This window comes from Dermochelys coriacea, chromosome 9 (assembly GCF_009764565.3).
Source record: "Dermochelys coriacea isolate rDerCor1 chromosome 9, rDerCor1.pri.v4, whole genome shotgun sequence".
NCBI lineage: Eukaryota > Metazoa > Chordata > Testudines > Dermochelyidae > Dermochelys > Dermochelys coriacea.
The window spans coordinates 23,898,237-23,910,793 of NC_050076.1; the positions used below are offsets into that span (position 1 = coordinate 23,898,237).

A 12,557-nucleotide genomic window follows, 5' to 3' on the forward strand; every position below is an offset into this window, starting at 1 on the left:
AAGAAGCAAGTATCCAGACAACAGTTATAATGCACATACGAACAACGATGGTGAAAAAAATTTAGAAAACAATTCTCCTAATCAGGTATATTTAAAAGTAAAACATCACTTAAATATTTTATACAAAAATTCAGAATTCGATGCCTAATCGGTCTGGTAGTTATCATTCAGTAACAGGACATAGGCCAGTAAATTCAATAGAGAGTGACTAAAACAATGATGTTGATAGCCATTGATAATAAACATATTTTTCAGAGGATACACATAGAAATAAGAGTATGAAACTTTTATTTTTTTTTTAAGTTATAAAAAAAATTAAAACATGCTATAATACTCTTTGAAACCTTCTACTTCTAGAGTTAACACACTGATACACTTTTAGAACACAGTCAGTTTTAATAACAAATTCTGCTTGTAATCATCAAAAACACCTATTAGTCACAAACAGATTTACCAAAAACTATAGCTTTCCACTCCACATGTCTGCAAATCTTAGTTCTATATACATCTGAACATGAAACATCAGAAATTTGCATAATCTATAAACCCTCTCTTTTTGAGAGGACCATGGATGGGAGAGAAAAGAACAGCAATTAGGGCTGGTCTATGACAAGCCAATAATACACAGAGACCTCACATAAAGCCACTATTTACCTGGTTCAGGAACACAGAAAACCACCCATCTGTGGACAGACAAGGAATTTTCAGATTGTTCCAGTTAAGCCAGTCTAAGGCTCTTTTTTAGCTGTTCTTTGCATCTGACCAGCCAAATGCACAGTATGTACTTCATATTCTCATCTAAGGCCATGTCTACACTTACCAGGGATAGACGCTGCTGTGATCGATGCAGCAGGGGTTGATTTAATCGGTCTAAGACCCGCTAAATCAACTACAGAGCACTCTCCAGTCAACTCCAGTACTCTACCAAAATGAGAGCAGCGCAGCGTAGACACTGAAGTAAGTCGACCTAAGTCGATTCACATAGCTGGAATAGCATAACTTAGATCGACTTACCCCGGTAGTGTAGACAAGGCCTAAGTGTTCACCAATTAGAATTTTTAAGTTACAGGGAATTTGAAATGACATGCCAGTTTGATGGCTAGCATATCCCAAACTCCATAGCTCTCTGGACACAAAGGATACCCGGGACAGTCCACCAGACATAACCACTACACACATGGCTTGTATAAGTTATAACCACTGGAGAGTAAACTAATTTCACATGGTGAGATGGGAGAAAGACCAGAAATGGAATTCTGCAGTCCCAAAGTAAAAACTGTCCATTAATAAGAATAAGGCTCTATTTATAATACTGCAGAGAGCCTTTTTGTAAGAAAAGCTCTCTCAAACCAAAAAAATTTCCCCTTTTATTTGAAGTTTTCAAAAAAGCAATCTTGATCTTTACTAACATTGATTTTAAAGGTTTCAGAGTAGCAGCCGTGTTAGTCTGTATTCGCAAAAAGAAAAGGAGTACTTGTGGCACCTTAGAGACTAACAAATTTATTAGAGCATAAGCTTTCGTGAGCTACAGCTCACTTCATCAAATGCATCCGATGAAGTGAGCTGTAGCTCACGAAAGCTTATGCTCAAATAAATTTGTTAGTCTCTAAGGTGCCACAAGTACTCCTTTTCTTTTTATTGATTTTAAAGGTTCCTTCCTTCTGTCAAAAAGGTTTGGTTTCTCTAAAATGTTTTATATTGCATTTCACAGGCTATTGGTACTCCAGGATGATGTTCTTAGAAGCATAATTTGACAAAAAAAACCTGAATTTTGAAAAGAAATTTTATGAAAGAACTGATTAAATAATTCTGCTTAACTACACAAATATATTAACTTAAAGGCCTTTATATTATGTCTACAGTTTAAAAAATGGCCAAGACAGCATATATTCAAAGAGCAGATAGCTATCATCTAGCTTCCAGCACTGATTTAACAACTACTTAGAATTATCTCTCTCTGACATACTACAGCTTAATCATAGATTTTAGATAAATTCTAATTATTTATCAAAATAGGTTTTTGGAATGTTTCATTTGAAATCTAAAATATTAATTTGCTTTTAAAACATTTGAAACAATCAGCAACAAATCATTTAATACTTGAAAAGGAATCTATGATAACATAATATGTCTTAGTAAAAGTATGGGGGGAAAATCGATTAAAAAACTCAAAACATGACTATTTGATTATTACTTTTTCCTGGGGAAAAGGAAGGCAGAAGAAAATGAAAACAATCATACCTTCTTGTTCTACTTTTTGATCTTGATCTCTGAGACCTATAGGATTTTCCTCGGCCCCTTGATCGACTACGACTGCGTTTTCTTTTGGATCCATATGAAGAGCTACTGCTAGATCGATGTCTGCGTCTGAAATAACAATGTGTTATTAGCACACTCCTGCTTTTAAAAAACACCCATCAATGTTAGTTTAAAAGGGACATTCAAATAATCTATTATTCATTTTTATTACAACAGCACCTAGAGGCCCCAGCTGAGATCAGGGTCCCATTGTGCTAGGCATGGTACATACAAATAGTAAAGAGACAGTTCTTTCCCCACAGACCTTACACTCTAAGTAGGCAAGATACACAAAAGAGTGGGAGGAGAAACAGAGGCATAGACAGGTGAAGTGACGTGCCCAAGGTCACGCAACAAGTCAATGGCAAAGCCAGGAACAGAACACAGTCCAAAGCCCAATTTACTGCGCCTCTCTGTATAAATATAAAGTTAAACACACATTTAGGACTACATCCCATAGCAGGATCTATGTAGGTCTAAGGATCAACTGCATGGAATATGTTGCAGGATCGGGGACTAAGGTTACAATGGTAAAAATAAAATTCAGGACATATAAAGTTATGTTTCCCACAGCCACACTGCACATAGTTTTTCAGCCACATTGCCTTTATGCAGTATTTCCTATCCTGTTCTTGTTATATGCATAACTTAACATATTTATGTTATCTTAACTTTTGTAATGGGTAACCTTAATTTTGCATTTATGTATGCTTTTTGTATTTAAATTGCCCAATAATATTATCAGAAAATGTAAAGTATTATTTCTATTATTACAATCAGAACTTGAAGTTTCCTCTTTCACGAGGTGAATGGAGTAGAGAAGGATGGAATTCACTTCAGTTATTTATTTCAGTTTATAAAAATGCATCTTTCCAATGCTCTGTGTACATGTTTAGCACATGGGAAAACTCTTAGAAAAAGCAATAATAAATAGAAACTACCCCCAAAACAAGGATTCTCACAAATCCCACATTTCAGAACATAAAACTCTTACAAACTCCACTAAAATGCTCATCCTTCCCAATCCAAATCCTGGGAGAAGAGGTGAGACTTGTTTTGGAGACTGCATAAGGGAAACAAATGTCAGAGTAGAGAACCCTTCATTCAGACGACCCTCCGCCTCACAATTAACCTGGTGACTGTTATGCCCCTCAGTTGAGCTACCATATTCTGCACTAGTTGATATACGAGTAGTATTAATATGTAGCTCATATAGAAGCATTGCTATAATCCAGTCTCTAGATGACAGAGACATGTATCATGGTGGACGTGCACCTTTCCAAAAGAAGAAAGGTTACTTCCTGTCCAAATGTGGATACTAAAAAACAAACACCACACCTTGTACCTGGAAATTGAGAAGCAAGTGAATAGGGATTCGATTTTGTCACAGTAAAATTATGCATAAATTTACAGCACAGTCACAATAAAAAGAAGATACTTTTGCATTATGGTCACTGCAATCTTGTGGACGCAACTGCTGCGCATTAAGAATTTATTGTCATCCTCTTAAAAACAGGATTAGATCAAAGCGAACGAACTATTAGTCCAGTGATTTTCAAACTCTGGGTCGGGACCCCAAAGTGGGTCGCAACCCTATTTTAAGGGGGTTGCCAGGTCTGACTTAGACTTGCTTGGGCCCCGGACCAAAACCCAAGCCCGAGGGCTTCAGTCCTGGGCAGCAGGGCTAAGTTTACAGGCCCCCTGCCTGGGGCTGAAACCCTTGGGCTTCGGCTTTGGCACCCCAGCCAGGGGCAGTGGGGCTTTGGTCTCCCCTCCTGGGACTCTGTAGTAATTTGTGTTATCAGAAGGGGGTCGTGGTGCAAGGAAGTTTGAGAACCCCGCATTAATCAGTGCTCAAATTGTGGTGGGATATGAGAGGGCCTCTCCCTCATCTGTTCCCCCTTCCACTTTGACTCATCCACCCCACCCCACCGATCCTTCTCCCCAGTGCAGAACTCCTAGATCGGACAGGGCTGGGTCTTCGCCCCCCACTCATGCCCCAGGTTCCTTGTGGTGACAGTTCCCGTTATCTACCTCCTTTCCCCTTGGTAGATCCCCAAGTCCTCAATCCCCATTCCTGCAATCTTTGACCCATCTCTTGTCCTAGCCCCTCACTGAGGCCTGTTGCCCAGGCTCAACATTTCACTGATGGATCCCAGGATCCAAGGTGCTTCTCTGGAAAAAAGTCTCTTCCTCCTGGCAGGAAGCAAAAGGTGCTACCTGGTGCCCTGTCCAGTTGCTTGGTGGAGACTGGTTCAAACCACCCATGTGAGATCCCAACCTAGCCATTGCTCCTCCGGTGACAGGGTTGGGAGAGAGACTGGTCAAGCTCAGAGGAGAGTGGGCTATGGGAGGTCAAGAACCAGAAAACCTACAAGGGGGAAGGAAGACAGAGAATGGCAATGGTCACCACCTGGGACCCAGGGATGAAGAAGGCAAAGACCCAACCCTGCCCCATCTAGGAACTCTATACCGGGGAGAGGAGTGTCGGGGGATGAGTTACAATGGAAGGAGGAGACAGAGAAGGGTTTGACACAGGGGTAGGCAAGAGTGGAGCAGGGGAACTCTGGGATATTGAACAGGTGCAGAAGGCTGAAGGAAGGCAGCTTAAAAGCAGGGTGAAAAGTAGTAAGCAATGGGCGTAAGGGGTAACGGCAGGTAGAAGAGATGCTGTTGTGGGTGCAAAATGAGAGTTCGGAGTAAGGGAGGAGGCAGGGGCAGAAGGTGGGGGTTAACTGGTAAGGGAAGAGAAGCAATTTGTGGTAAAGGAGGATGCATAGCAGAAGGCAAGGAATAAGTAGGGGAGGAGATAACTGATCAAAGCAAAGTAATGAACTGCTCATGTACATCCTACTGTCACTCATTAACAGTTTCAGAGTAGCAGCCGTGTAGCATTAACAGTTTGTTCATTTGCTTTGATCAGCTGCCACACATTAACAGTTTGTTAGTTCACTTTGATCTAGTCCCATTACAAAGAAGATTATATCAAAGCCAACTAACAAACTGTTAATGCATGGCAGCAGGGCCCATATAAATGGTTCTGTACAGTGGGGAGCTTTCACAATGGAGCTGAAATAAATGGCAAAATTCACAGGTTCTCTGATGAGCTGTGACCACAGTGACAGAATTACATCCCTACAAATAAGAAACCAAATGGATCCATAAACAATGGCAGACTACCTCCATATGAACAGCTAACATCACCACTATTTCTTCCAGTCACTTCTCCTAATTTATCCACATAACCACAATCTTTTCTGGTTGAATTACAGTCAGATGACCTTCATCCAAGCCCTAAACCCAGCAAGACATTGTGTCAACCAATCAATTACAAACAGCTGGATCCAATGAAAAACGGACATGTAGAGCTGTGTGTGTTCTCTGCCTACTGGAGACATCACAACCCATATTACCTCAACCTCTTTTTCTCTCAATGACCTCACATACACTTAAAAGAAGTGAGCACAAGAAGAGAATCTTGGTAATATACAAGGGTATTTACAGAGCACCTATCAGGATAACCATTTATTACTGCACAAAAATTAAAAAACATAGCAAAGACTGCTTAGTTGGCAGTCAGCAGAGATTTTAAATTAAAGAGTTAGTCCTATTTGAAGAGCTGTTGCTTTTGAACATGCTATTTAGTTTCCTTCCATCCTGGTTCTCTGAAGAATACTATGGTGAAGGTGTGTCTTGCATAACTATCATCAACTTCTCTCCTCTGCTTTTTACTAGCATACAGAGTATCTCCTTTAATAAATCCTCCTCTAACGGATAATGTCTGTCGGAATGTGCTTTCATGCACCTGTCGACTTTCCCCCAGCCCTTAGTTTAAGAACTCCTCTACGATCTTTTTAATTTTACATGCCAGCAATCTGGTTCTGTTTTGGTTCAGGTAGAGCCCATCCTTCCTGTATAGGCTCCTCCTTTCCCAAAAGGTTCCTCAGTTCTTAATAAACCTAAATCCTTCCTCCCAACACTATTGTCTAATCCATGCACAGAGACCTTGCAGTTCTGCCTGTCTAACTGGCCATGCACTTAGAACTGAAAGCACTTCAGAGAACACTACCATCCAGGACTTTAATCTCTTACCTAACAGCCTACATTTGGCCTCCAGGACGTCTCTCTAACCTTTCCTACTCCTCTTATTGACTGCTGCTATTTGATTTTTAAGGGTCATGCTCGATTCATCCCTGACCCTGAGGTGTAATACCATCTTAACTGTCAGGTGTACATGCCCTAAACCGAAAGTGAGGCAAAAATGATAGCTAGATCCTCAAAGCAAACGCTTTGGTCTTTTCTGGATTCAATTTAAGTACGCTGGTCTTCATCCAGACTCCAGTCTCCCTCAAGCTCTGTTTTATCTGTGAGATATCCGTGTCTGCACTAGACGAAAGAGATTCATAAAGCTGCATCTCATCAGCATATTTTTTGGCATCGAAGCTCATGTCATCTTACTATGTCCCCTAAGGGCTCTATGCAGATGCTAAGCAGGAGCAGAAAAAAGAACTAGGCCTAAAGGATTCCACATATCTAGGCTTATGGGGAAATGCGGGACTTCCCCATCATGACATATGACTGATTAGAAAAGAATAAAACTAGACAAGTGCACTTGTTTACTCATGTCATAAAACGTTAAGTGATTCAGCAGCAACTTCTGATCAATTATGTCAAATGTAGCAGTACAAGTTGAGTATTCTTCGACTAGTCTCACCTTCATCATCTAAAACTGGGCTTCATTGGCGCAACAAGCACAATCTTGATTCCCTGCCCATCTGAAGCCAGATTAAGAGGCATCCAGGATTTCTGAAGAGATTAGGTGCTGCTGGAGTAGTTCGATACCACCTTCTTGGTCATCATGCCCAGCAAGGAGAGGTTTTACATCAAGCAGAAGCTAGCAGAGGTATTGGCATGAAGTGTTTGTTTCTTGAGGACAGATTAAACTATTGAATGTTTTCCTCACATCACAAAAGGATAAAAATTATAGTAGAAAATTACCCTTTAAAATAAGTGTAATTAATTGTAAAACTCATCTCAAACCTTGCCATTTAAAAAGTCTACTCTCCTCCCATCACACTCTTGGCTGGTTACCATCACTTTGTTTTAAGCTAGCAGCACAAAGACACATGGTTGTGTATGACTGGCTGAGTGAAATTGCTTATGTTGAAGTCAGTGCATAAAATATTAGACCTCTCAAAAAAAAAAATCCAAATTCAGAGTTTAAAATTCTGATGGGGTCTGATGGCAGGTGTTTGTTTAAACAGAAAAGTTACTTTTAAACTTACATTCACAGCAGTAATGTTTGTAACTAAGTGGAAAAACAACAGTATCATGCAAGACTCAGATAATTTTGCTAAGAAAGCCCAAAACAGATGTTTGACAGATTTTGCATGCCAATTACCCAGAACATGCACTGTATTCAAATATTCTTAGCCTTCCTACATAATTGAAGGTGCTCCACCTACAGACAAAATTAACGCTGAGTAAAGTATTATAAATTCACCTTTTTTCATAAGAATGTGAACGGGACTGGAGATCTCGAGACCATGATCTTGACCTTGACTTCCTTCCTGATTTCTTACGGCTGTATGTTCTACTGTCTGAAGAACTACTTGAAGATGAACGTCTACGGTGTTTCTTTTTTCTTTTGTTTCTGTTTTCTTCTTCTGTATCTGATGAACGACGTCCCATTTTTACAAGCTATTTAAAAACAGCAAAAAAGTTATAAAATTCAGGATTGACGCATGCATTTATTTTTATAAGTGCTAGATAGATGCCTGTAAGTAATACTGTAGCTTATACAAGTTACTACATGGTGGTGGAAGGCAGTGGAAGAAGGGAAAAAAACCTACCTTTTTAAGTTCCTAGTTGCCTAGCCATTTTGCACAGCAGCCTTATGTTTCTAAATCAACACATTAAAATTAGTTATTTTATTGGCATTTTAGATTTAAAACATATTATGGTATTAAATTTGTTACAAACTGTGAAGTACCTTTACAAGCCAATTAATCCCAGTCAAAAAGTTCTGATAAAAATTGGCTTCTACACCAGACTGTTGCAATTTATCTTTAATATGTTTCTAGTGATTTTTTGTCTTACACTAATACTAGTTTTTCAGTACCCACTATTTTAAGGTAAAAGGTGTTAGGATATATACATGTATCTCTAAAACCAGAGACCTTGTTTGAAGAACATTCTTAGCTAATACTGTACTATTGTTTACTTGTTTAATTTATAATTCTGCGAAGGAGGATATAGTAATGCAACTTTATGGTCTGAATAATGATAGCCTATCAATTTCTAGCAATGTAATTACTTTCTGTTGTTCATTTAAGTATTTGTTGACTGTGTATTCAAGTCACTAGCATTCCTATTGTCATAATGAAAAGTATACACAAGATAAAGTTCCTCTGGAAATTATAAGTTACATTATCAGAGGATGGAAGCTCTTTTATAGTTAGGCTGATTGAGGAATTCACTTCAAAACCACACAACTTTAAATGGTTTTACTCCAAAACCAGATCTATAAATATTAAACTTTAGACATGTTTCTTGATCCCCAAGGTGTTTACTTGGATAAAGTTTCACATTTATACATTTGGATAAGGCTGTAAAAAAAGCTGCCATTCATTTAACTGCTGGGGAGACAATCATCTTTTCTTAGTTTGGAACTCATAAGAAATCCATTTTTATTACTATCACTTCATAATTAAAGCAATATTATGCCTATAGAATTTTTCAGGCTGTAAAAATGGATAATGCTTTAAATCCTCTTTTGTTCTAGTACCACCATTCCCACCCACCCAAGATACTAAGATATCCCTCCTCAGACTACTAGCACTTAACATGGGGCCTTCATCTCAAGAATGAGCAATTATTTGGGGGTTCTCTGGCTACATCTACATTAGGAAATTGGGACCCATAATACTCCATTAATAGCACTGGTAGAAGCTGTAGAGTAGAAAGGGCTGAAGCATTTTTAATCACAATATCATCTAACCTTAACCAATAGTGAAGAATTACAAGTCCTAATTTTCCTAGTATTGCCCTTTGAATTCCACTAGTCTTTTTCTGGCCCCCGGCCTTTGCCCCTCCCCACTCCATTCAATCACCTAAAGGGCAGAACCCAGTCTGCAGTAAAGAAGCAGAAAAATGGAACCAAAGAGAACTTCTTGATTATGGTCATTTAAAGCAGTGCTTCCCAAACCATGAGTTGTGGCTCCTGGGGGAAGCCATGAGAGTTTGGGAACAAAAACTGAATCAATATGCTGGTTTGGGAGTTTCTGCATCCCTAATTAAGAGACTAGTAAACTAGGTTTAAAAATCACCTGTGTCTTATCTATGACTTTGCATCTTATGCTGCTGCTGCCTGGGCAAGAAGCCTCTCTGTACCCTCTGCTCCTGCAGGGGACTGTCAGCCAAGAGACTTCCTGCTGGAGGAAGCATTTGTCAGGAAGTCTCTCAGCTGAAGGCCCTCTGCTGGAGCAGAAGACAAAGAGAGTCTCCCAGTGCCGGTGGTGGCAGCAGCACCAGTACTGCAGATAGGGAAAGGGGGCTGACAGAGACACAGGTGTGTGTCAGCATTATAACTGAATGATTATCAAGTTCTAAACTACATGTAGCAAACATTCACCTGAAGATCATAGAATCATAGAAATTTAGGGCTAGAAGGTAACCAAGAGATCATTTAGTCCAGCCCCCTGCAATGACACAGGATCAAGTATACCTAGACTATCCCTGGATGTTGTTTGTCTAGCCTGTTCTTAAAAATCTCCGAGAATGGGATTCCACAACCTCCCTTGGAAGCTAGTTCCAGGGCTTAACTACCCTATAGTTAGAAATTTTTTACTTATATCTAACCTAATTTCCCTTGCTGCCGATTAAGCCAATTATTTCTTATCCTACTTTCAGTGGATGTAGAAAACAGTTGGTTACTGTCCTCTTTATAATAGCCTTTAACATATTTGAAGACTTATCAGGTCCCCCCCTCTGTCATCTTTTCCCAAGACTAAGCATGCCCAGTTCATTTAGCCTTTCCTCACAAGACAGATTTTCTAGAGATCTGAATCATTTGTGTTGCTCTTCTCTGGACCCTCTCCAATTGGTCTCCATCTTTCTTTAAAAGTGCGGTGCTCAGAATATTAAATACTACTCCCCAGCTGAGGCCTCACCAGTACCAAATAGAAATAGGACAAATGCACCCTGGGTCTTATACACAGCACTCCTGTTAATACACCACAAAATGATATTACCTTTTTATGTTCAATTTGTAATCCACAAAAAAAAAAAAATCCTTTTCTCATGCTCATGACTAGCCAGTCACTCCTCATTTTGTAGCTATGCATTTAATTTTCTCCTTCCTAAGTGTAGTACCTTGGACTTCTCTTTATTGAATTTCATGTTGTTGATTTCAGACCAATTCCCCAGTTTGTCATGGTCACTATGAATTCCAATCTTGTCCTCCAAAGTGCTAGGAACCCCTCCCAACTTGGTGTCATCCACAGGTTTGATAAACATGCTCTCCACTCTATTATCCAGGTCATTAATGAAAATATTGACTAGTAGCAAACTCATGAAACACCCTTCCAGGACCCCACTACATACATGTCCCTCTCCTACTCTCCCCCCCGAACCTCCCAAGTTTGACAGGAAACCATTGATAACTACTCTGACTACAGTCTTTCAATCAGTTTTCAACCACCTTATAGCAACTTCATGTAGGCCATATTCCCTAGTTCGCTTACCACAATGTCATGTGGGACTCTGTCAAAAACCTTACTAAAATCAAGAGGGTCACATCTACAGCTTCCCCCCATCCACTAGGCCAATTACTCTGTCAAAGAAGGAAATTAGGTTGGTTTGGCATGATTTATTCTTAACAAATCCACATTGTCTACTACTTATCTTGTACTAGAAGATTATTTTAATAAAGCTAAACAGAAAAGTAGACAATACGATAGTTACAATTTGTTTGTATTTTCAGGTCTCGATATTACTGCAGAAAGTCCTCAGCCACAGCATGTCCATGTTAGTAAATAAAACTATGAGAACAGGGAAACTGCAGAGGTGTTTAGAAACCAAACGCCAGAATTTGTAAATAAGAGCTGCAATGTTTTCCTTTGGAAACAATAGGAATTAAAACCGAAAAAAAATCGGGTCTAACAAAGCATCTATTCTTCAAAAAGCCTTTGAAAGCATCTTACATGGTGGCCATGCAAGTTGTAAAATACAGATAAGCACATACCATTGGCAATACCCTTCTACTTCCAATAGCAATAGATATGAGTAGAATTATGATTGAGAAACAAGCAGTGGTAGCAATGAAAGCCATTCCTGTCTCAAATAACACCATCCATTGATGTACTGATGATCTTGCAGAAAATGTCCAGGATCAGTTGACAGAGCAAGTTAAGAGTCTGGATTCATCAAGCTGCTGTGCCAAATACTTAAATATAGCCAACAGGGTTCAGATTCTGGGTCATATGAGATTTATTGAAACAGTTACAATAGTTAAAGAACTTTTATTTTGCAAAGAAATCCCAACCCAAGCTGCTGAGAAAATAATCAAGATCCTTGATAACATCATAGTAGATGAAGGTCTTAACCAGGCTATGTGTACAGGGCTATGTACAGATGGGGCGAAAGCAGCCATGAACAGAAAGAACAGTGGGGTTGCAGCACAAGCAAGCAGTGCTTAATTTGTGTGAGGGCTTGCCAGGGCTGAACCCCAGCACTTCTAGACTTGGCACTTGATAGCCCCAGCATCTTTTCCTGCATCAGTTACATGTCACTCAGCTGCCAGAGGAACAGCCAGAGCCCCGGCATCTCTTTCATTACAAATTAAGTACTGAGCACAAGTAAATAAAGTGGCACCTGCTAAAATCACTACATGATTCATCACAAGAGACTCATTTCTAATGAGATATTCACTACTTGATATGTATATTGTTCTGACTCATGATATTACACTTCAACATATACATCATCCCCTGATCCACTTTAAAAAAAAATGCACTTTTTTATTAAAAACCTAAAATTGTATCTAGAAGTATATCAAGCTAATGAAGCAGACTACATAAACAATTGGCAACAATATTAATTTGTAAAATCAATTATGTAGTTTCCAACTAACACATTTTTGGAGGAAAAATAAATTTTCCTGAACTAGCTAAAAATCTAACCAATCTTCAATTCCTTTAAAAATGCTTTACAATGGGTGGCACCATACCTTATTTACTGCACATTATTCTTCGAAACCG

At 39.2% G+C, this 12,557-nt stretch overlaps 1 protein-coding gene across 1 annotated transcript in view; it reads right to left on the reverse strand.

Annotated features, from left to right (window-relative positions):
• Positions 1-12,557, reverse strand: part of RSRC1 (arginine and serine rich coiled-coil 1) — a 368,470-nt gene that overhangs the window by 348,257 nt on the left and 7,656 nt on the right. Inside the window, exons 2-3 of the mRNA XM_043493111.1 lie at positions 7,802-7,998; positions 2,242-2,367 (exon numbers count right to left, since the gene is read on the reverse strand). Coding sequence (XP_043349046.1) covers positions 2,242-2,367; positions 7,802-7,989 — 314 coding nt within the window. The 5' untranslated portion in view covers positions 7,990-7,998. The remainder of the gene's footprint in view (positions 1-2,241; positions 2,368-7,801; positions 7,999-12,557) is intronic.